We start from the raw sequence: 25285 nt of genomic DNA on the forward strand, positions 1-25285 counted from the left end.
GTATGTGAATCGATTATTTTTTTCTCCAGCATTCCCTCAGCAGTCGGATTTTTGCCACTGCAGCTCAGCAGAGGGTGTCAGATCTTTCAGAGTGCACCAGGTTGAAACGAGCAGAGCCTCTTAGCAACTCTCCCCCTGCATGCCTGTGAGTGTGTGCGAGCTTAGCGTGCGGCTCGGCAGCAGCGGAAGAAAACGGAAAGAAGAGCGAGCGAGGGCGCGGGCGACGAGGGGAGGCAGCACGGCCGGCAGGGCGAGGCGAGGCGCGGCGCGGTCGCTCGGTCGCTCGGTCGGTCCGTCGGTCCGTCGTTCTGTCGGGGAGCCCCGACCCCGACGCAGGCTCCCGCCGCCGGCATCATGGGCAGCGGCGCAGCGCAGCGGGGGCAGGGGGCGCCGCGCAGCGCCGGGGGCTCGGCGGCCAGCGCCTAGGCAGCGCCTTCAGCACCGGCAGCCCGGACAGCGCCCGGCGGGCGGCCCCGCGGCTCCGCGCCACAAGGTCAGCCCGGCGCCGAGCCCGAGCCCGAGCCCGAGCCGGAGCCGGAGCCGCGCACACGCGCAGCCTCCGCGCGCACCGCGGCGCGCTCCGCCCGCTCCTCTCCGGCATGCGGCGGCTGCCGGCGGCCGGCACCGTTCCCCTGACGGTGAGACAACCCGGCCGGCAGATCTCCGCTTAGCTTCTTGCCCGGGAAGCGTCAGGGAGTGAGGGGGGGTGCGGTGGGGAATCGAGGAGGGGGATTATTTTTTTTTTTCCTCCTTCTACGTTTTTTTTTTTTTGCGTGCCTTGCAGTACGTGCCTGGATAGTTTGTGGATATAATTATTGATTGGAATCCAGGCTGTTGCAATTCTATGTGTGTGTTGAGGGTGGGGGGGGCGGAGAGAGAGGAGAAAAGAAAGAGCCCCCCCCGCTCCTCCGCCGACCCTTCCTGCTCCCTCTCCCCGCATTTCCCACCACCACCACCACCCCCCCCCCCCCCCCCCGCCGTTGGTGGTGTTTTGGACATTTCATGTATTGAATGGACTGGAATTGCTTTCCGTGTGAGGAGGATGGTTGCTGTTACTTTGTGATGAAATCGGGAATGAATTGCTCGGTTTAAAAATGCTGCTTTGGATTCTGTTGCTGGAGACGTCTCTTTGTTTTGCTGCTGGAAACGTTACAGGGGACGTTTGCAAAGAGAAGATCTGTGCCTGCAACGAGATAGAAGGGGATTTGCACGTAGACTGTGAGAAAAAGGGATTTACCAGCCTGCAACATTTCACCGCCCCAACTTCCCAGTTTTACCATTTATTTCTGCATGGAAATTCCCTGACTCGACTTTTCCCTAATGAGTTTGCTAACTTTTACAATGCAGTCAGTTTGCACATGGAAAACAATGGTTTGCATGAGATTGTTCCTGGGGCTTTTCTTGGGCTGCAGCTGGTGAAACGCTTGCACATAAACAACAACAAGATCAAATCGTTCAGGAAGCAGACTTTCCTGGGGCTGGACGATCTGGAATACCTCCAGGCAGATTTTAATCTATTGCGGGATATTGACCCGGGAGCATTTAGGGACTTAAACAAACTAGAGGTGCTGATTTTAAATGACAATCTCATTAGCACCTTGCCCCCCAACGTGTTTCAGTATGTGCCGATCACCCACCTCGACCTCCGGGGAAACCGTCTCAAAACCTTGCCTTATGAGGAAGTCCTGGAGCAGATCCCAGGCATTGCTGAAATCCTGCTAGAGGATAACCCCTGGGACTGTACTTGCGATCTGTTGTCGTTGAAGGAATGGCTGGAAAATATACCCAAAAACGCTTTGATCGGCAGAGTGATTTGTGAAGCTCCCACTAGGTTGCAGGGCAAAGATTTAAATGAGACTACAGAGCAAGAGCTGTGCAAAAAGAACAGAGTGGATTCTAGTCTAGCTGCTCCCCCTGCCGAAGAAGAAACCTGTGATCCTGGTCCCATTCCAACCCCCTTTAAAATACATGGCAAGGAAGACCCTGCCACACCAGGATCTGTTCCAAACGGAGGTACAAAAATTCCTGTCAACTGGCAAATCAAGACTAGACCCACTGCTGCTGTGTCGACAGTTAGCGCAAAGAGCAAGTTGCTGACTACCTTGTCCTGCCCTCAGATCTGCAGCTGTGATCAGATCCCTGGCTCAGGTTTAAAGGTTAATTGCAATGACAGGAATGTGAGCAGCTTAGTGGATTTGAAGCCTAAGCCATCCAATGTGCAGGAGCTGTTTCTGAGAGACAACAAAATACACACCATCAGGAAATCCCACTTTCTGGATTACCGGAAACTTAATTTACTTGATCTGGGCAACAACAACATAGCCACCATTGAGAACAACACCTTCAAGAACCTCTTCGATCTCCGATGGCTGTATATGGATAGCAACTACCTAGACACCCTGTCCCGGGAGAAATTTACTGGGCTGCAAAACCTGGAGTACCTGAATGTGGAGTTTAATGGGATCCAGCTGATCATGCCTGGCACCTTCAATGCAATGCCCAAACTGAGAGTCCTCATCCTCAACAACAACCTACTGAGGTCTCTCCCAGTTGACGTCTTCGCCGGGGTCTCACTTTCCAAACTGAGCATACACAACAATTATTTCATGTACCTTCCCGTGGCGGGGGTGCTGGACCAGCTCACCTCCATCACCCAGATCGATCTGCATGGCAACCCGTGGGACTGTACTTGCCCTATCGTGCCTTTCAAACAGTGGGCGGAGATGTTGCGCCCCAAGGTGATTATGAGCGATCTGAGGTGTGAGTCCCCAGAAGATTTCTTCAAGGAGGATTTTGAGTCTCTCTCCAATGACGTGATTTGCCCTCAGCTGAAAATATCACCCACACTAAGTTCTACCAACAAAAACAGCACCGGATTTGCAGAGACAGGTACTCACTCCAACTCCTACTTGGAGACCAGCCGGGTCTCCATTTCGGTGCTGGTGCCAGGGCTCCTGCTGGTTTTTGTGACCTCTGCTTTCACGGTGGTTGGCATGCTGGTGTTCATCCTGAGGAACAGAAAGCGGTCCAAGAGGAGGGACGCCAACTCGTCTGCATCTGAAATCAACTCCTTGCAGACAGTCTGCGACTCATCCTACTGGCACAACGGGCCCTACAGCACCGACGGGGCCCACAGGGTTTACGACTGCGGCTCCCACTCCCTGTCGGACTGAGGTGGGGTCGGGGGCAGCCACCACCCGGGGACCGGCCCTGCGCTGCTGGGGAGGCACACGCCAGCCAGGAACGGCTCTGCACCTCGGCTTCCTTCTGTGAGAAATAAAACACACTCGCGCGCACTCGCCCTCGTCCCCCACTGCAAGCGCTGTGCCCGGTGCTCGCTGGGGGGAGCCCGGCGCCGGGGCGCAACCCCCCCAGCTCGGCGCAGCCCCCCCGCGACTGGAGCATCCCCCGCCCGTGCTCCCCCGGAGCGGCAATGGACGAGCGAGGACACCCTTCCTGCGGACCCGGCAGGGAAAACCACGGCTGTTGGTTTTATCGGGCTTTTGTTCTGTTGTGCTGGGGGTCGTTTTGCTTTTCTGCCCTCTTCCCTTTTGGACGCACCCTTCTCCGAAAGGCGAGGAAGAGGAGAGGGGAGGAGGAAAGGCTGCTGTCAGCCTCCTCCTGACAGCAAAGCAGAAGTGGAAAGTTGCACGAAGGCATGAATGTAATGTAAATAAATGACTCCGACTCCGAAACAGACAAATGAACAAAAAGTAAAATAATAATAATAACTAAAAACAAAAACAGTCAAACAATCAAACAAACAAAAAAAACCAAGTGCTGCATGGCTCGCATGGATACAACGCACCCCAGGGACGCTCCAGCCCCCGACTGGAAGCAGCGTCTAGTTCACACCATCATCCCTCTTACCTGATAAGTCCCTTCGTATCAAACCTTCTATATAAGAAATACAGTATAATAATAAAAGTGCCATTTCCCCATTTTTGTGTGATCAATAGGCAGTAGAAATCGTACTTTTACTGTGGAAAAATGTAAAGGTTTTATTTAAGACATAGTTGCATGAATATTCTCATCTGATTTTTTTTTTTTCGTTGAGGAGGGGATGACTTTATTGGGAAATATCTGTTTTCTTGATGGTGGGTTTCATTTCTTTTTTGGGGGGGATGGGGGAGGCTTTGATTTTGTTTTCTCTCTCTTCTTTTTCAATATACATATTCAGTATTGCCTTTCCATCTGAATGTAAAAATTAGTACCCTTGATTTATATTACGGTAACAGTGTAAACATTCAAAACAAAGCAAAACAAAAAAAAACCAAGGCAGTTAAGCATGACCAATTAATGTCACTCTAGTGCTTAGGCTGCAAAGTTTAATGGTAGAAAATTCTGTGCTGTTGTAAATCTTACTATAACTTGAGGAAATCAGAACTGAGGAAGCAAGTGAAACTTACTAATTCTATTCGAGGATTTTATAATGGCATATTTTTTCAGTATTAAAGTGAAAATGTTTTCAACTCCGGGTCCTTACCATTTTTCCAGTACCAGCTCTTGCAAGTGGGTTATTTGGGTTTAGACAGAGCCTCCTTTCAGTGCTCTCTGTGTGTGCCTCTCCCTCCCTCCCCCTCCCTGCTTCCCTCTCTCTCTTTCCCTTCCTCTCATTCATTCACACGCAGAGGCATAAACACTATTCCCCAATGTAAATAACACACAGAAGTTTCCTGCCTTCTCTTCCTGGCCTCTCCCTCTCTCTCTCTCTTTTGTAATGCGGCAGTGAATCCCTTTATTAATAATGTGAATCTCTTGTTGCTGCTGCTGCTGCCACCCCTTCTGCACACACTGCAGATATATTAGGGATGTTAGCGGGAATTTGATTTAATTAACTCTGCCTACCTCGTTCTCATTAAGCCAGAGATGGCTTTCACTGGTCAGCACTTCAGGCCTGTATGCAGCTTGCCGGAATGCTGGCGAGGTGAGGTTGCTGCATGCGGCTGAGCTCCAGCAGCTACTGAAAGTGGGAAAACTAATTAGTGAAAGGACTTTCCCATCCCTGCTCTGGATTCCTGCACCTTTAATACTAGATGCTGAAACAAACACAGTGCAGGGTTGTGGTTAGACTCCAGGCAACTTGCATTTGATCCTGTTCCTGTATGGGAAAGTGCCCCTAAACCCTGTAATACCTGTAAAGGCAAAAGCCCTTGCAAATCACTTGTAACTCAGAGCTTGAGTCCCAGTGGAGATACAGAGAATTTCAGTCACGTTGCTTCTGGCTTTCTCCAGGCAGAGAATCCTTCTAAAGAGTAAAACACCATAAGGGACTTGCTAAACTTCAAATACTGATTCAGTTTGCTTTATAGAAAATACCCACCTTTGGGATATACAATGAGAAAACAGACATACATACACAGACACTGCAATTGATACACTCTTGAAAACGAGGCAGAAGCCTGATCCCAGGTGTTACTGAAGTATTAAACGTGAGGAAAAGATCATTCTTACAGAATCCTTTATCATTATGGACAAGTCTGCAATCTCCTAGAAAATACCTTGAAGTTTGTGCAGCTCTGGAAACAGAATGCCCTGTTTAATTATATAAATCATTCCTATTTCAAGGACCCTTCTTTATTTCCTCCTGCTTCTTTGTTAGACTGATTGTTCCACAAGGGCATACTGTGTAAGACAAAGTGACGGCAGTAGAGCCACTAGTTTGCTATTGTGCTTGAGAAGAAAAAGAAAATGCATTTACCTATAAGGCAGTATTTCTGCCCTGAAGAGGCCATCAGCTTTAATTTAAGCATAGCCCCCCCAAAATATTTAAGAATAAGAAAATACACTGGACTACCACTTAAGTCATGCTGCCTTTTCCATGATATTGCAGTAGTAAAATTGAAGAAGTGAGAGCAGTATGAATATACCCCATGCTAAAAATCATTATTATGTTACAGCCACTGTTATGGAAGTTAAAATAAAAGATATAGTACATTAAATATGCCAAGTCACTGGCTGAGGCCAGACATACATGCAATCCAGATCGTATAATACTAAATATATATGATTATGATTCATCATTGAGATATAGCATAAGCTTGTAACTTTGGTCCTCCACTTTCCTTAAAGTGCTAGTTCATTGGCACACTTTCACAGAAATGTTGGTTCAACTGGGATATTGAAGCCATGCATTTATGAACGCTTCTGTGTTGCGGGTGGGGGAAAATAACAAAACAACCCTTTTTATTTCTGTGACACTTTCTGATTTTAACACTCCCATGTGTTTATTCAATCTCTCAGATACTCTCCCTTAAGACACATAGATCATCTTACTCTCTGAGACCATATCATTATCAGGTTTTGAATTACAATGTTTATCTTATTTGTAAAATTGGCACTTCCAAGGTCATTTTATAAAACAAAAACAAAAGCAAACAACAACAAAAAAAACTCTCCCCCAAACGAAAGAGAGAAAGAGAGAAAGAGAGAAAGAGAGAAAGAGAGAAAGAGAGAAAGAGAGAAAGAGAGAAAGAGAGAAAGAGAGAAAGAGAGAAAGAAAGAAAGAAAGAAAGAAAGAAAGAAAGAAAGAAAGAAAGAAAGAAAGAAAGAAAGAAAGAGAAAGAAAGAAAAAGAAAGAAAGAAAGAAATGAAAGAGGAAGCATTAAAGGATGAGGAAGTGCAAATATGTGAAATATGTATAGTTAGCTGTCTGTCTTTAAAAACAACAACAACAACTGTATATGTTTTAATTTATATCAAGCGTGTTTTATTAATACTTTTAACATTAGAAGCCTGAATAATATGCTTCTCAATACATGATTTTTCTTTTAGGCTAATTTAAGAAGAATCTCATAAGTTCCGGCATAACATATATCACATCAAGTTACTTCTCACTTGTTTCGTTCATCACAACAGATTTCTTTTGTTTCAGAAAGGGCATAGATGAAAGAAACAGATAATTAGTTAGTTAGTTGAAACAGATAGTTAGTTAGCTGAAACAAAACAGAACACAGCAAAATATGTTTTTGTTGTTGTTGTTGTTTTGTTTTTTTCCTCTGAAAACACTTCATCTAAGAGTAGCCTAGATTTTAAACTGTTGCCATAGAAATATTTCTGTATGCATGGTAGCCTCTTGCATGCCATTGAAGAAGACTGAATGGAACTTTAGTAGCAAATTGATAAAGTTTTAAATTAGGTGTTACATATCTTTTTGAGCATAAGTGTACAGATGAAACTGCAGAGGTGTGTGTTATTACATTGCTTTACTAACTTTTTTGGTTGTGCCAGGTTATTTTATAACTTTAGAACAATTCCATTGAATATACAATCTTTCAGATCTACTAGGAAACTGAGATGATACAAACTGTAGCAAGAGTGGGATCAGATTTTGTCTAATGGAAAAGAAAGGGATTTGTGTACTTTATTCAGGTAGAAAAGACATAAAGTCTAGAAAAAAGGTAGAAAAAGACATAAAGGTAGAAAGATAACATTTCACTGTTTCTTAAGCTGGTGGCAAGACTCATTAGGGTAACATTAGGGCAGCAAGAAACCACAGTCTCTAGCCTCCATTAACCATGAGCTGTTTTCTAGGTCTCCCACATATAAAAGTTTCTTCTCAAAGAGAGGTAGCTCTTAGTAAAGAGGCAAACCCTTTCTCTTTTTGTTGTTGATGTTACTGTTTTGTTGTTGTCGTTGTTTTGTTTGTTTGTTTTATTTTGTTTTGTTTTGGTCAGTGGCTTGTTCAGTTGCAAAGCAAAGCAAGATTTTGTTCAAGAGCTTAGTATAGTTGTTTATACCATTTTGATCAGCCAGAGCAAGTTTTGCTATATTTTTATGCATGTGCGGTCCAGAATGAGCATTTCTAGATGATTATGGACTTCCTCAAATATATGTTTTTGTATTTAGAAAAGTTTCTGTAGGTATATACACAAAGTAGGACAATTTCTTTGGCTGAAACTTATTCCATGTGTATGTTCAGCTCAGATTTGTGTGACTTTTGTGATTTATGGTACAGGAATTTCAGTGCAATGGGCAGGACTTCTGAACTGGCTACTGCACAAGTACTTATTTTTTCACTATTTGGGAACAAGTCAGAAAGTGAAGAATTCACAGTATATATTGGTAAAATACCATTGCGCTAAATCACCCAGATATTTGTTTAATGTTTAAAATGCTCTGAACTGTATTAGCTGTATGGAAATGGCCAATGAAAATTACAGGAATCTTTTTATTATTATCCTCAGTTTTTCCCAAACATGGAAATATTATCATTGGAGAAAATGCGGACTGAAAAGTGTTTCAAATATTGTGTTATATATTCATTCTGATTATGTATATCAGTGGTAACTTAATGGGTAAACTTGTAACAGATTATATTCAACATAATTGTCTATAGTTTCAGAAACTGTTGTCTTATTATCTTGTAGTTGGAGAAATATAAATGAGACTCTTCAGTATTACTTCTTCACGATTAATTGCCAGGTCAGGTCAATCAACATATCATCATGCTGAATGGTTTCATTTACCCGATAAAGTTTTTGAATCAATTTCTGTTTATACTTCTTAAATGCATTCTTCAGTTATGTGAGAGAGGAACAAACTCAGAAGAAATATCCCTGAAGAAAATAGCAGTCTCCTACATCAGTCACTTGAAAGCTAAGACTGAAAATGTATAGTGAAGGAAGGACAGAAATAACCCATTGTAGAAGACACAGTTGACTCTAAGGGAATGACCTGCTTTGAGTACCATTGTTTTAACGTTATTGATGGGACAAAGTGCTTTACAATACTGTTGGTTGTATCAGAACTCCTTCTCCATCTTTCTCCCTTTCTGTTAGGTTGAAATATTGATAATTTCCAGAAAGTTTCCAACTAAGCCAATAGAAAAAATAATCTTAGCTTTTAATGACTTTTGTTGATATCATGGCTGTTCAGACAGAGCCCTCACGCTTTGATCTCAAAGCAGCTTTGTATAAGCATGGCTTGTCGTGTTTGCTTTGTGTTACTTTATCATTCCTGAATCAATTGCAACTGTCTTGCAAATGGACAGTTTAGCAAAGTTCATCAAAATGTGGCTTTTTGGAAAAAAAAAGTAAAAAAAAAAAAAAGAATAGGAAGATAGCTTTTTTTAATTTATTTTTATTTTCCTTTTAAATGAGAGTTCTGGAGAAGGGTGAAAAAGGTAGTGCAGATGAGCTATGAAAAAATTAAGAAGTGGTGGAAAAAAATATGTTATGTGTTTCACTTTCTGGATCACTATATAACCTAGAGCGTAGGTGGTATCTGTCTCACCTAGGTTGATGGGTTTGATTGAGATGCTTGTGCACAAACCAGCAGTGTCCTCAGAAAAGGATTATCTGACACATAAGCATAAGGCTGGTAGATACAGTATAAGGACTAGGGTACACTCATGTTTTTGGAGTGTGACTAGAGCCTAGGTGGGATACATTAGAACATTTCAAATTCCCACTCATGTGGGAAGAATTGAATTGAATCATGGATATACACCAAGAGGCTGGTGACTTGGTTCACTTGGCCCACATAATTGATTTGAATTACTTTTGTATTTGAGCTGTCTGCATGGAGTTGAAAGAAAAGACTCAAGGCTAGAAAAAGATATGGTCAGCTAGTGATCACGCAAGATACTTTAAGATACCACAAATAGCACTGTGTGTCTATGAGTGGGCAAAGGATTTAAACCCTAAATGTAATTAAGTTATATACACCTGAACCGTAAATGATTAAATGCAGTTTAGAACTAAATCAAATCCTTGAAATCATACAGAATGAACCATGTCAAAGATGGTTAACTGAGACATGGCATTTCATTTTTAAAAGATGACTTAAATTTAGAGAGTATCAGTTGGGTCAAATGTACCCCACACATTTTTTTTCCATCTGTTTTCTTAACTTGGATTTTATTTTTGTCTTTAAAAATTGCTAGTTCTTTGACTTGGAGATTGTACCCTAATGATTGCTTTTGGATGGGATGGACTCCTATTTCAGCCACTGCTTTTAGAAATTGACATAGTACATAATAACTATAATAGAAACATCATAACATATTAGAACACTCAGGAAGAAAAAAAAAAAAAAGTAACAACAACAACAAACCCAGACAATTATTGCTTCTCCCTTAGTAGCAAATAAATGATTCTTGGGTCAAGCTTGAAATATAAATGAGGAATACAATTCTCCAGTTGAAGTCATTAAGAGGATCACAATGAGAGATAAATGCTAGCAAAGGATGAGAAAATATAGGAATAAGTGTTTTAGAAAAAAATATCTTTTATGAAAAGAAAGTGCCAAACCGTAAATGGTTTTTCACAGGAGGATTGAAAAGGGAAAAATATAATTTAATTATGGACACACTGTAACAACCTATTCATATGAGATATCTTAAAGAGAAGACAGATGGTAGGAAAGATTTAAGTGCAGGATGTAGAAGATGTGGCTAGACCCCAGAGTCTATTAGTCATATTATAAGTGGATGTATCAATTTGCCCAAGTCGTATATGGCATGACGAAGTTGGTGGTATTGTGGGCACTCTGAAAACAATGTGAACTTTTAAAGGGAAGTGTTAACACTTAGATTGGGTATAAATGGGGAGAATGAAAACAAAAACAGTATAAGATTATTTTTTTCCACAGTTACAGCTTGGGAAGTGAATAATTCAAAAGCAGTTACTGGGGTTATAAAGACTGTTTTATTGTGTGCCTTTATTATAGAATTTTATCTGTTTTAGTTAACTTGTTAGGAATTTTGATAAACACGATCTACTCAAAACACACACATGATGTTGATTCTCTTATGTGTCATGGCAGTTGACCTTGACCTTGACTTGAAGTGGAAGTAAAAGGATAACCTACTGAAATAGTCTTTTTTTTTTTTTTTTTTTCCTAAATGTTTATGCGGGTGCATTTTAACTGTGGTATTAATCTTAAATAACTATCACAAATTTTATTCTACCCTATGACACTAAACATGGTGGAGAATTATATTAATAATGGTAAAAATAATATCTTTTAGGTTAAAGGGTTCTCTCTTTTCTTTCTTTATACAGTAAATTAAGATGCATATGTCCAATAGGCAGAAAACAACCCAAATATATTTTCTCTGTCTCTCTCTTTTTTTTTTTTTTTGGTAATGGCTTTTGTCATTTTTATGCTTTAACTTATGTACGTATAAGTAAGAAGATGATGCACAAAAAAAAGATGGCAAGAGCAAGAAAGAAGAGGAATGCACAGGATGAAATTATTCAGGAAGAAGAACTGTAGGCCTGAACAGCACACTGAAAAAAGCTACTGGTATTGACTTAAAGGTTCTTTGAGGAGCAGGAGGCAACAAGTTTTTGAAAGATTTTTCAATGACCATGCTGTTATTAATAAACAATTATATTAACTAACTAAAATTTTAGTTTAAGACAATAGTCTTCAAGAACAGAATAAATTATATTTAAGATAATTATTTGATAGTTTATTTTGACCTTAGAATAAGACATTATTGAAATTAAACAGTGAAAAAAAAAAAAAGTGGTTCTTACTACAGATTCTTAAATTACTAATTTGTCCAAATTTATTAGCTTAGTTACATGTGTATGTACTAAATAAGACTCAACTGTATTTTAAACAAATTCATAGTATTCATAGGTTGCAATCTGAATAATAAATGTAAGGATTCTTAGTTGATTTTTGCATTGCATCTGAGCATGTCTGTTATGTTATGGATATTGAGAATTCAATAAATGTGAAGCAAAAAAAATGCTAATAAGATTTAAAAATAGGTTTCACATTTTAGAGGATACATTATAGCTACCAGTGTTACATCATTAGCAGAGTATTAGTCAGGTAATTCTGTAATATAATTTATATATATGGATATAGTTGGTTATTTGAAAGCTATAAATTTCTGATTATGAGGCAACAAATAATAATAAAGACATTTAACAAAGACTTAAATTTAAGATAATTGCTGTGGAAGAATTGAGAGTACTCAATCATAACCAATATGATAATAAAAAAATTACAGACTTTTTCAACCTATATACTTAATCCAAACTTTTTTTTTTTAAACTAAATCCCATCCACAGATAAACATGTGAAGTTTTCACTCAATTTTTTTTTTCCCTAAATGTTGGAGTTTACAAATTCATTTAAAAACAGTTTTTGGTGTAGAGATCAAAAAGTCAGTTGCAAATACCTGCTCTATCTTGATCAGGAATATCAGTCTTAAATTCTCATATAAAACCAAATTGTCAAGCAGTCATTTCAAACAGAAAACTTAGAAAACAACTGTGTGACATATATCCTTTAGTCCTTTTGGACTGAGTGCTCCATACCTCTTTGGCTGGAACAGGATCCTATATCTTACTAAACTAATAAAACTAGACCTTAAGTGAACCTAAGCACTGGAGCCATATCCATAATAGATAATCCATAATGGTTAATCCATCCTGAATAAATGTTCTTTTTATTTTATTTTATTTTATTTTATTTTATTTTATTTTATTTTATTTTATTTTATTTTATTTTATTTTATTTTATTTTATTTTATTTTATTTTATTTTATTTTATTTATTTTATTTTATTTTATTTTATTTTATTTTATTTTATTTTATTTTATTTTATTTTATTTTATTTTATTTTATTTTATTTTATTTATTTTATTTTATTTTATTTTATTTTATTTTATTTTATTTTACTTTACTTTACTTTACTTTATTATTTTATTTTATTTTATTTTACTTTATTTTACTTTATTTTACTTTATTTTATTATTTTATTTTTTTTTGAATTCTGTACTAGCTCTGCCCAAGACAAAATTGCTACAGAGCAGGCTAGCCTTTCACAAGTGGACACAATCAAATTTGTACTTACAATTTGAATGTAAGATTTAATTCTACTTGTTCATTTGGAAGTGTGAATATGCATGGTGTGGGCTCAACGTTTGACTCAGAAATTCATTAATGGTCTTAAAAGTTCATTTTAATTTTTGTTGGGCTTTGGTTGGTTGGTTGATTGTGGTTTTGTTGTTTTTGTTTTCACTTCCAGTTTCCCAGGGTTTAATTACAAATTTCCTTCTCATAAATCCCATAGTATATCTGTAACTGCCTCTGATGTCTCTGCTTTTGGCTTTGCCTGACATTGCTTGACTGGACAAGCATATGAGAATACATCAGCAAGAATTTTTGTTTAATTAAAGCATAAAGAAATAGGAGCGAGTTTAGTTTGTCATGTGGGATAATATTTTATATTAAAACTACTAGAATAAATTGGCAGGATTAACTTAAATTGCGGTAGTTATGTCCAACAGCATAATACATAATTCTTTTTGAACTCAGGTTAGACATATAGGACTGGATTTTAGAAGGATCTTAAAGCCTTTGAGTTGTCCGTGGTTAGATACTTGACAGTTTTACGGAATCCTAGGGTACCTGAGATACTTGTACAGGTTTAAAACATTTTATTTTTCCTGACTGGCAACTGTATTCGTAGCAAGATGCTTTAGCATACATTAAGTGGATGATTACGTTAAGGCATCTCAAGTGTTCCCTGGCTGGAATGCAAGAGCCATACTGTGAGCATATGAATTTAAAGATCTCGGTCAGTAACCAAGCAGCTCCTAAGGTTGGGTGAGCTAAATCATCACTTTTATCATCACTACTTAACTTCTATATTGCTAAAGTTAAGTGTGATAAATGTCACGCTTATGAATAACATCTTCAGGATGAAACTTTTGATTAACAATAAGAATGTATACATATAAAAAGGGAGCCAAAGACTATTCTTCATATATTCATATCTTTTTTTCCTGTCAAATCACAGCTTACTATAAACAAAACAAAACATTGCAGATACTTACAATTGATGATCTTTGGTGAACTTTTTTTTTTTTTTTTCAATGTTATGACACAGACAGGTATATATTTGCTTGTAAAATAAAAATAACAACAGCAACAATAAAAATGAGGCTTTTTGTGAAGTCTTTTATTTTACTTTCATTTTTTCAAAGGAGTCCCCCTGTTGGCTTCAGGAGAACATCCCTATATTAATTCAATACTAATGAGATCAGAATAAGGCTTTATCATGGACAAAGAATATCACCCAACTAGCCTTTATAGCAAAATTTATGCTTAATTTTTTGATAACTACAAAATATTTTATGTAATATTGCCCCAAATAAACATAGAAAAAACTTGTTTATTTTACTAAATTTGGTCCAATTAAACAATAAAAGCTACAACAACAACAACAACAACAACAACAAACAAAACCGCCACCTATATATAGGTATGTATATATATATAAGTCAATAAAAGGGAAAGATGAAAATAGCTTAAGTCCAACTCCTTGCTTCTTAGAAAACTAAGCTAAGTACTTATGTCAGTAGTGACTGACAGTTACCAATCACGGACTTCTCCATCATCTCTGAATCTGTAGAATGAGTATAATTCTAGGTAAAATCCATAATGCACATATTTATTATGTTTATAACCACAACTATATAACCACAATTGGCACTAACTGACAAGCCAGATTGAAGGTATCAGGTCAGAGGTCAAGATACTAGATTTTTTTCTCTTCTTCTGTTTATGAAACCATGATTCTGACAAAAGGTCTAAGCTTCCTTAAATCAGTTTTGATTATGTTTTCTTGGACTGTAGATTATATACATCAGATTGATAGATGTGACTATTAAGACTTTTTGTTTGTCATAAGCTCTGAAGCTGAGTTTTTGTATACTCTGATGAATTTCTCATATTTGCCTCCTACTGAGCAAGTCACCTTTGGCTTTCTGAACAGTCAATGGACAGAAGTGGGAGCTTTAAGGCTCAACATGATATTTGGGGATGTCAAGAGCTGTTCAACTGCAGACTAAGACACCAAATAAAGGTTCCTAAATACTCTCATATGGATATGAATTGAGTGCTTAAACTCTTGTTACAGACAGTGAAGGTTTAGTCAGTACAGTCAATGGAAAATAGAAATAGTTACAACTCAGTTTATATAGACACTTAACAAGGAACTCATTTTTTAAACATTTAATATCATTTGGGTTTCTGGGGGTATCCCATCTGGCCTCTAGCTGTCACTAGACTGCAATTCTTTTATTGGCCGTGTGTCGTATCTATGAGCCCCATGGGTGTGCTGCATGTCCAAGGTATCCTAAGGCATCTCAAGTGGTACCAGTCATTTACATTTCAGCAAAGACTATGTTTCTCATTGTATCTGGAACTTAGATACTTTGTTCACCTTGGGACAGCTATGTTTGGAAGTCTTAATCTCTAGATAAACCCTATCCATATACAGAAAGAAATAAAGTATGTTTAAAAAGTTTTATTTCTTTCCATTGACTTTAACAGGAATATGAGGCACCTAGTCTCAATATATATCTATAACTATAGATAGCTGCATTTCCTCAAATTAATTCCACACTTTGAGTCTTTCATACTCCTTTGCTGTAAAATGGCATATTTTCATTAATCATCCTGCATAGAGACATGAGGATTCAGGTATCTAGCCTCCCCCTCTTCCCCCTTGCACTAGCATGACAGGATAACTGGAAAATACTGGCTCTACACTTCATCTGAGCTCCCAGTTTCCACAGTCACTTTCCACCACATCTGAGACTCTGATTCCATGAGGAAAGGGTTCTACTCAGCATAGACATATTTGATTCTTGGATTATGTCTTGTTTTGAGTGGTAGTAGTGGTGAAATATGGAAGTTTTAGCTCTTAATCTCTCAGGGGCATTAAAAGCACAAGTGAAATTTGAAAATATGAAAATACGTGGAAATTGTTTCCTATCTCAGAAATATCACATATATGCAGAAATGTTATGTCAATTCAAAATAAGTCATGCTGATGGCTGTTAATGAAAGCAGTATTTTCCTCCATTCATACATTCATGTTGTATTTATTGTAGAAAATTACATGCTATTACATAAAAATCCATGTTAAAGATAAGTTTATACTTTCCTCCTGAAAATAATTTTGAAGTTATGAGTAGGATTAGTGGAGACCTTGACCGGATAAAACACAAAATGTTAAGAATTTAACTATTTTAAAAGTTCTCTTACATGCTTCAGAAACAAGGTGTAAAATTCATTTCCAAGTTAAAGTTACTAGAATTATTTTTGAATTTATAGTAATTAACTATATGGCCTGTTATCTTCAGTCAGATTTAAAAGATTACAGAAAACAGCATTAAAGCAAAAATGAATTGGCCTGAATTACTTAGTTTCAGAACCATCAGCAATGGTTTTAAATCAAATAAATGTTGTCATCTGGCTTCTGTCTCTCATGAAAAAGACTGTACTACATAACAACCATACATAATTCATAAAAGATAGTTTTGGGAAAAAAAATACTTCCCAAAAGCCTGTATTGAAATAGAATTATCACTTGAAGAGAAATCCAAGGAGGGTGAAGCAGAATGAGGAATTTCATGCTGTATTTTTCACTACATTAGGCAGCCTGTGTGTGACAAACAAAAACAGATCAAGTTTTCCTTCCTAATTAACTATGAACCTCGCAAATTATGCATATGAACACAATTCTGTGAGCAAGTTTTAATTATTTTTCATGTTAATATAGTACTTCAAACTACATATTGTACATGACTATTATGTTCATCACCACACTGTCTTGCTCATCAGGTTCAGCATGTTATTAAAATTTTCACTGAATTGCCCTACAGAATGGTAGAATAGTTTCAGTTCATTAACTTTTCTCTCATTTTACCATCTATCAAAGTAAAGTTTCAAGCTTGAATTCTATCATATAATTTGTGTAACAAACCATTTGTAAATGACCGCGTAGATCTTGGAGACATTTTTTAAAATCGAGTTATATATTTTTTAGCAGTTTCACAGTATTTTTAAATAGTCACATGGAAAATCAATTGCGATATATAGATAAGTCTTCAGAATTATGAAGGAAGACTTTTGCCTTTTCAATTCAACAGCAATTATGATAATAATGCATTAGTCATGGTGGAAAATCTAGAGCTGCCTTACAAAATTGGAACAATTGTTTTGCATTCCAAGTTTGAGGTATTTCAAAACTTTCAGACCACATGCATAGACAAGACTAAAATAAAAGCTGTCTCACTTCTTCATCCCTTTATTTTGATAATATATAATAGAAAAGCATCTCAAATAAATATAGAAATTAAGTTTAAAAACAGTAATAATGTACCAAAAGAAAGGAAAGAGGTGAATAAATAGTATTGTAGTCAATTTTATAAACAAATAAATAAGCAGACAAAAAAACTTCATAAATTGTAAGATACATGGAAGATTTTTCTCTTTCCTTTCACAACCTCTTTCTTCCTACTGATCTCTACATAAGAACCCTGTTAACATCTTTAACATATCGCTTACCCACCCACCCGTATATAAAATATGATAACCTTATTTTAATTTGAAATATACTTCCATGAGCTGACATTCAAATCAAGGAGTGTGAGACTATCTAATAGTAGAATCATTATATTCCTATTCATAGTCTTTTACACTGAAGTAAAAAATCAACATAAACAAGGCCTAATCAAAGTTGATATTATATTTGCTTGGTTTTGTGAATGCTGTATTTCACTATATCTTACAAATCAAAAAATCAATGTATTCAATGAAAATAATGTAGTAATGGTTGGCAAATCTTTGACCACTAGATTCTGTTCTTAGGTCCCTGTATTGACTTGTAACAACATAATATCTAGAATATCTATTTTTTAATATAATATCTAAAACATATGTTTGAATTGGAGCAAATACAGGTATGAATATGCTGGTGAGCATATTCATAAATGGAGTGTTAATCAGAAACCAATTCTTTCTTTATAATTTGGGCACTGAATAAACAGCTACTGAAGAAAACTTTTTCATATTGATGTTAAAAGAGTGAATAAAGCAAGTAAATTAGAATCTTAATGTATATATCATTTAAGCCACCTTAAAGTATCTGAGAAATCTGTATGGTGATGGTAGATGTGACACAGTATGTATAAGAACCTTCTGGAGAGACAGCTGGAGACCATATACTGTAGTCTAGGAAACCTGAAATGTTGCTGACACCTCTGTTAAGGCAATTGAATAAGGAGGAGAAAAGTAATAAATAACACTAATATCAGTTGGCTCAAGATTCCTACCCAGGACTCTTCTTAATCTGTTAAAAAGTCATACTGCTTCATATTTTTCTTTTCTTTGTCATGAATTATGCTTTTATTTACAGTTAAACTGCACACAGGAATTTTCTTTCCACCTCATGTAATGTAAATTATATATGAATTTCAAGTATCTTCTTGTTTCAAGTGTTATAACTGCTGGTAGAACACAGGCTTTATGTTGAAAGCTTCTAAACAGGTAACAGTATCAGTGGTTCTCTATTAACTCAGAAAGGCAAGTCTTTTTACCAAAAAAAAAAAAAAAAAGTAAAACTGAATAGCATTAGTTAAAGCAAATATGAAAGAAAAATGTTTATAGTTCTATAAAAAAAAAAAAAAGGAATGAATTTTCTTTTTTCATTGATGAAATATACAAACCAAGTAAAGAAAAATAAATGTCTTAGAAGTAGCAGTGTCTGTCATTTTAAAATTCATCATCAGGCCTTAGTATAAGTGAAAGACTTTACTTAATCTTTTTATACCCTTGGGCTGGGTTCATATCAAATAAATTATGGCAGCTATCAAAAGTACCTAAACTAAAAATCAAACCATTTATAGATATTTCTACAGTCAGTCAAGAGTGAGAGAGGTACTGCTAAAGACTGTTCTTAATACAGGTGTATCTTAAGTAAGATGAAGTGCCTAACATTAAGTTGGATGAATCAATGACCTGGAATTTAAAAGAAAGTTCAGACTTTTTTGCTTAATTATATGATTTAAAATGCCCTTTTTTTTTGGAAATATCAGCTTCTTTTACTGTCACTGAAACTACATATATATGTGAGGGTTCAATTCTTTTAAATATTAGGGTCCACTCACAAAAACATATCTAAAAGTATAACATGAAACACTCTGTTTGAAAGAGATGGCTTTCCACTTTCACTGATACCTGTGCAGGATTTATAATATTTTTTTTTTTTTTTGACTCCAGGAAGTTTTGCCTTATTAAACTATTACATAATATTCTTAGTAAATTATTGGTTACACTAAACATTTTTTCATGATGATGTATATTGTGTATTCAGTTGAAGTAATTCTACTTTTTCATTTCCAGACCCTATTTATTCATTCATTAGCTGGATTTGCCATATTTCTGTGCAATACTTCTTATGTCTTACGTATCTTCTGTGTACTTGTAATATAGATGAGTTCTTAACATTGGCATAGTCTAATTTATATGTTTTGGTATAGATTCAGAGGTATGTATAAGAAATATATTATCAACAGAGAATAAAAATCTTATAATGTTTCTTTTCAAGATATGCAAAAATTATTTCAGACAGGAAAAAAAAAAAAGTATCTCTCAATGTCGATAAAGTTCCTGAAACAATTAATGACTAAGTCTTGAATGCCATGCTCTATCTTTATTCTGAATCCTTTCAGAAGCATTTCAGTTGTATACTGTGTGGCATTTGAGATGGTACAGTGTAAATTTAAGTCTTCTTAAAGCAAAAAATGAAAATTCTCCTTATAAGAAACTATTGAAATATGAGCTGTTGTAAATCTCATTCATTCACTCATTCATGATCTTCATGAAATATAACAGATCCACCAGAGTGAAAGGAAATATGAGTAATGAGCCCTCAGTATTGTCTGAGAGCTCATTAAATATTTCAAAAGACATTAGCTATTTCATGTGAGAGTTAGGAGAGAGGAGGGAAAAGATAGGCTTTAACTAATCAGGCATCTTCTTCCAAGGTCCTGCACCTGGGGCACAACAACCCCAAGCAGAGCTACAGGCTGGGAGATGAGTGGTTAGAAAGTTGCCTGGCGGAGAAGGACCTTGGAGTATTGGTTCATATTCGGCTGAATATGAGCCAGCAGTGTGCCCAGGTGGCCAAGAAGGCCAACAGCATCCTGGCTTGTATAAGAAGCAGTGTGGCCAGCAGGGTTAGAGAAGTGATTGTCCCCCCTGTACTTGGCTCTGTTGAGGCCTTACCTCGAGTACTGTGTTCAGTTTTGGGCCCCTCACTACAAGAAGGACATCGAGGTGCTCGAGAGAGTCCAGAGAAGGGCAACGAAGCTGCTGAGGGGTCTGGAGAACAGGTCTTATGAGGAGCGGCTGAGGGAGCTGGGCTTGTTCAGCCTGGAGAAGAGGAGGCTCGGGGACGACATTGTTGCACTCTATAGGTACCTTAAAGGAGGCTGTAGCAAGGTGGGGGTTGGTCTATTCTCCCACGTGCCTGGTGACAGGACGAGGGGGAATGGGCTAAAATTGCGCCAGGGGAGATTTAGGCTGGATGTTAGGAAGAACTTCTTTACTGAAAGGGTTGTTAGGCATTGGAATAGGCTGCCCAGGGAAGTGGTTGAGTCACCATCCCTAGAGGTCTTTAAAAGATGTTTAGATGTTGAGCTTAGTGATATGGTTTAGTGGAATTCTTGTTAGTGTTAGGTCAGAGGTTGGACTAGGTGATCTTGGAGGTCTCTTCCAACCTAGATGATTCTGTGATTCTGTCAAGATATTTGGACAAAGTAAACTCTCACCTGTGAATATTGTTGCTGAGGCTGACACCTGCTTCTGTTTCTAATTTTGAAAGTAGGAAAAGATGTCTTAATTACATGTATTGAGGATCAGCTCCTAAAGTTGTTCAAGTAAAGAAATAGTTATCTTACTTGATGGGTCATAATTATTATGTTTTATCATGAATATTCCAATTAGAAATAATGTAGGTATCCTGTCTGCAACAGGAGAAACAGTACCTTGATTTTATTTTTATTTTTTTAAGACATCCCTCTGATCCCCCAAATCCTTTTTATTTAGTATAAGAACATTTTTTTAAACAAGTTTAAAAATACAAAGAAATATAATGGACTGTATTGTTTCATACTTACGAATGCAGGATATTTTATAGAAATTGTACAGTTCTTTGCAAAGGGAAAGAGACCGTCTCTTTTAACTTCGACTAGGAGGAAGATCTAGGCTGAATTTTAGCTGAGGAATGAATAGCAGACTACCATGCACGCTCTTGTTCATACAATCACAGAGTCACAGAATCGTAAAATCATAGAGTCATAGAATCATTACGGTTGGAAAAGACCTTCAAGATCATTTGGTCCAACCATTACCCTACTACCAAATGTGCACTAAATGTGGATGCACTAAACCATGTCCCTAAGCACCAAGTCCAACCCCCAGGGGACTTAAACACCCCCAAGGACAATGACGCCACCACTTCCCTGGGCTACCCATTCCAATGCCTGACTACTCTTTCTGAGAAGAAATGTCTCCTCATTTCCAAAGTAAACCTGCCCTGGCACAACCTGAGGCCATTTCCTCTAGTTCTGTTGCTCGTCTGTGAGAAGAGGCTGAGCCCCATCTCCCCACACCTTCCTTTCAGCAATAAGGTCTCCCCTGAACCTCCTCTTCTCCAGGCTAAACAATCCCAGTTGCCTCAGCTGCTCCTCATAAGACTTGTGTTCCAGACCCTTTACCATCTTCATAGCCATGCTTCGTAGCCCTGCTTCACCATCTTCATAGCCCGTAGCACATCTTATTAAATCACAGGTATTGAGGATCAGAAGGCAAGCAACTACAGTTGCCTGTTCAAATCATCTGTGCATTTCTGCAGATTAAAAAACAACCAACCAAACAAACAAAAGGATAATTAAAAAGGATGTTTTAGCTTATATTACTAGGTGCAATGGGCAAGTATATTCCCTTACTATGCTTCATAAGACATTACTCAATGCAATGTCAGTCACTCAATGCAATATCCTAGCATTCCATGTTAGCTCTTCAAAGAGATGTTGGCACTTCTGCATGGATACAAAAAGCATGGAATGGTAGTATATCAAGAAAAACATCCACATTAATCTTCTAAATATTTAAAGTAGTTCTCTCAAGGTAACACTAGCAATGAATAAATGAAAAAAAATAATTATAGCAAATGTAGCATTCCATTTTTATTGGACACATTTACTTAATCTCATAGTGAGCATATTTAAAAAAAAAAAAAGTCAGTAAAATTAGAGCTTGGATAAGTTAATTCAAATAGATATCAAACATTTAACATACTTTTCAAAGTTTCAACAAAATTGTAGTCATTACTTTTGTTGCAAGTAAATGACCAGATTTAAATTCAAACTATTTGTCTCAGAAAACTTTTCTCCAGGCTAAAACTCAGCATATGTCTCAATGCTAAGCAACAGTAGGTTTTTTTTTTTCCTTTTTTTTTTCTTTCTTTTTTTTTTTGGGGGGGGGGGCATGGTGGTGATGGTTGGTTGGTTGGTTTGCTTGCTTGTTTTTAGTTTTAAAAAATGTACAAACAAGAGAAAATTACAGTTTCAGACGGATTTCTGAATTCAGCTAACTAGAAAATATCATTTTATAATACGGATTATAAATCGTGCTGCCAATTAATCTGTAATGTGGCCTAATCCTTTTTATTATCTTAATAAAAAGTAAAATGTGTTTCACATCCTCAGTGAAAAAGCTTTTCAGGAGTTTTTAGCACAGGGACTCAGCATGCTCATGTGCATTCTCCTGCACTTATCTACAAGTTAATACCTTGATCTTGCAATAAATGTCATGCAGGCTGAATACAGCTTTTAATCCCTCTATAAAACTGAAAATTTATATCAGTGGGGGCTTATTTTAAAGACAAGTACTTTATTTGACTGCTTTACCAAAGAGAAAATAAGCAAGAAAAATATATATATATATCACTGTAATGAACTTTTAAAAGTCATCCTTTCGTTTTTCCTTTTTTTTTTTTTTTTTGGTTACATGGAAAAGACTGTCAAGAAAAACAAGATACTTTCTGAGTATCTTAATGATTTAAGCTATTAAAGTAGGCAAAAAATGCTCCTGTCCTTCTAGTGCTTCCTTCGTATTCCTGGCAACAGCACAACTGAAAAATCAGCAAAACAAATAATTATTTGGCTAATATTTGAGTTGGTTTATATATATATATATAAATATAAGTTACTTATGTTATTTTATGCTTTAAAAATATATTTTATCACAGATATCTGAATTGAAATCAACTAAATAATAACAGAAGCCAAAATGTTGATAAAATAATTGCTTAAAAAAAATAAAAGTATGTATGGCTTTGTTAGCTACTAGAAGCAGCTCTTGAGTAAGCATTATGGTAAAGCTGTGGAAACCTTACAGATGAGTATAATATTTCAGTAAATATGTTGACTTCCGGGAAAACCCTGGAAGCTTTTCTCAGTTTAATTAAATCTCTTTCTGAAAATTGGAACACATTGAAATGTTTTTAATATTTTGGTTTAAATTTACATTTGGATTCTTTATTAAGTAATTGAATACCTTTGGTTTTTGATTAAAAACAACCTCTTCTAGTAGGACACACAAATAGATATTCACATACTATTTTCCTACAATACAGGAAGGATGTCCTACAAGTTATTCTTATATGAAGGACTATAATAATTTCTAAATGAAAAAATAAATGAATAAATAAAATCTTCTTTTCTTTTCTTTTCTTTCTTTTCTTTCTTTTCTTTTCTTTTCTTTTCTTTTCTTTTCTTTTCTTTTCTTTTCTTTTCTTTTCTTTTCTTTTCTTTTCTTTTCTTTTCTTTTCTTTTCTTTTCTTTTCTTTTCTTTTCTTTTCTTTTCTTTTCTTTTCTTTTCTTTTCTTTTCTTTTCTTTTCTTTTCTTTTCTTTTCTTTTCTTTTCTTTTCTTTTCTTTTCTTTTCTTTTCTTTTCTTTTCTTTTCTTTTCTTTTCTTTTCTTTTCTTTTCTTTTCTTTTCTTTTCTTTTCTTTTCTTTTCTTTTCTTTTCTTTTCTTTTCTTTTCTTTTCTTTTCTTTTCTTTTCTTTTCTTTTCTTTTCTTTTCTTTTCTTTTCTTTTCTTTTCTTTTCTTTTCTTTTCTTTTCTTTTCTTTTCTTTTCCTTTCTTTTCCTTTCTTTTCCTTTCTTTTCCTTTCTTTTCCTTTCTTTTCCTTTCTTTTCCTTTCTTTTCCTTTCTTTTCCTTTCTTTTCTTTTCTTTTCCTTTCTTTTCTTTTCTTTTCTTTTCTTTTCTTTTCTTTTCCTTTCTTTTCTTTTCTTTTCTTTTCTTTTCTTTTCTTTTCTTTTCTTTTCTTTTCTTTTCTTTTCTTTTCTTTTCTTTTCTTTTCTTTTCTTTTCTTTTCTTTTCTTTTCTTTTCTTTTCTTTTCTTTTCTTTTCTTTTCTTTTCTTTTCTTTTCTTTTCTTTTCTTTTCTTTTCTTTTCTTTTCTTTTCTTTTCTTTTCTTTTCTTTTCTTTTCTTTTCTTTTCTTTTCTTTTCTTTTCTTTTCTTTTCCTTTTCTTTTCTTTTCCTTTCTTTTCCTTTCTTTTCCTTTCTTTTCCTTTCTTTTCCTTTCTTTTCCTTTCTTTTCCTTTCTTTTCCTTTCTTTTCCTTTCCTTTCCTTTCCTTTCCTTTCCTTTCCTTTCCTTTCCTTTCCTTTCCTTTCCTTTCCTTTCCTTTCCTTTCCTTTCCTTTCCTTTCCTTTCCTTTCCTTTCCTTTCCTTTCCTTTCCTTTCCTTTCCTTTCCTTTCCTTTCCTTTCCTTTCCTTTCCTTTCCTTTCCTTTCCTTTCCTTTCCTTTCCTTTCCTTTCCTTTCCTTTCCTTTCCTTTCCTTTCCTTTCCTTTCCTTTCCTTTCCTTTCCTTTCCTTTCCTTTCCTTTCCTTTCCTTTCCTTTCCTTTCCTTTCCTTTCCTTTCCTTTCCTTTCCTTTCCTTTCCTTTCCTTTCCTTTCCTTTCCTTTCCTTTCCTTTCTTTCCTTTCCTTTCCTTTCCTTTCCTTTCCTTTCCTTTCCTTTCCTTTCCTTTCCTTTCCTTTCCTTTCGGTTTACGTAATGAGAAAATATTTTAGGTGCGCATACTTAAATAAGCAGGTGTATTTCCAGATCATTTAATGAGCTAACTTGTGAGAAAACTAGATATTTTTAAAACTATGTATGTTTTTGCGGTTTTCTCTGTAAGTAACAAAAAGTTAGCATGCTCTGCTCTCATTATTGGCCATAGAGCTTCAAATCATCAAAGCACACTGGAGTGAAAATGTTTACAGATATGTTTGCTGTTTTCAGAATACTGTGATTTTAGGTGTAAGTACCTCCATACTAACTGTTTCTTAGTAGATAACACAAGATGTTTATGTGTAATTTAATTCTACTTTTTATTCAGTGTACTCAAGAATACTTAGCTTAGAACATTGCCCTAACTCTGCTGCTGCCTAGACACTTACATC

At 36.3% G+C, this 25285-nt stretch overlaps 1 protein-coding gene across 1 annotated transcript; it reads left to right on the top strand.

The window, feature by feature from the left end:
* Window positions 1–555: 555 nt before the first annotated feature.
* On the top strand, window positions 556–18419 carry SLITRK1 (SLIT and NTRK like family member 1). Its single transcript, XM_080565228.1, has one exon. It carries the CDS (start codon window positions 1095–1097, stop codon window positions 3171–3173), a length of 2079 nt encoding a protein of 692 aa, XP_080421354.1. The 5' UTR covers window positions 556–1094; the 3' UTR covers window positions 3174–18419.
* The last annotated feature ends 6866 nt before the right edge of the window (window positions 18420–25285 follow it).

Source organism: Anser brachyrhynchus, assembly GCF_964034855.1.
Source record: "Anser brachyrhynchus genome assembly, chromosome: 1".
NCBI classification, from domain to species: domain Eukaryota; kingdom Metazoa; phylum Chordata; class Aves; order Anseriformes; family Anatidae; genus Anser; species Anser brachyrhynchus.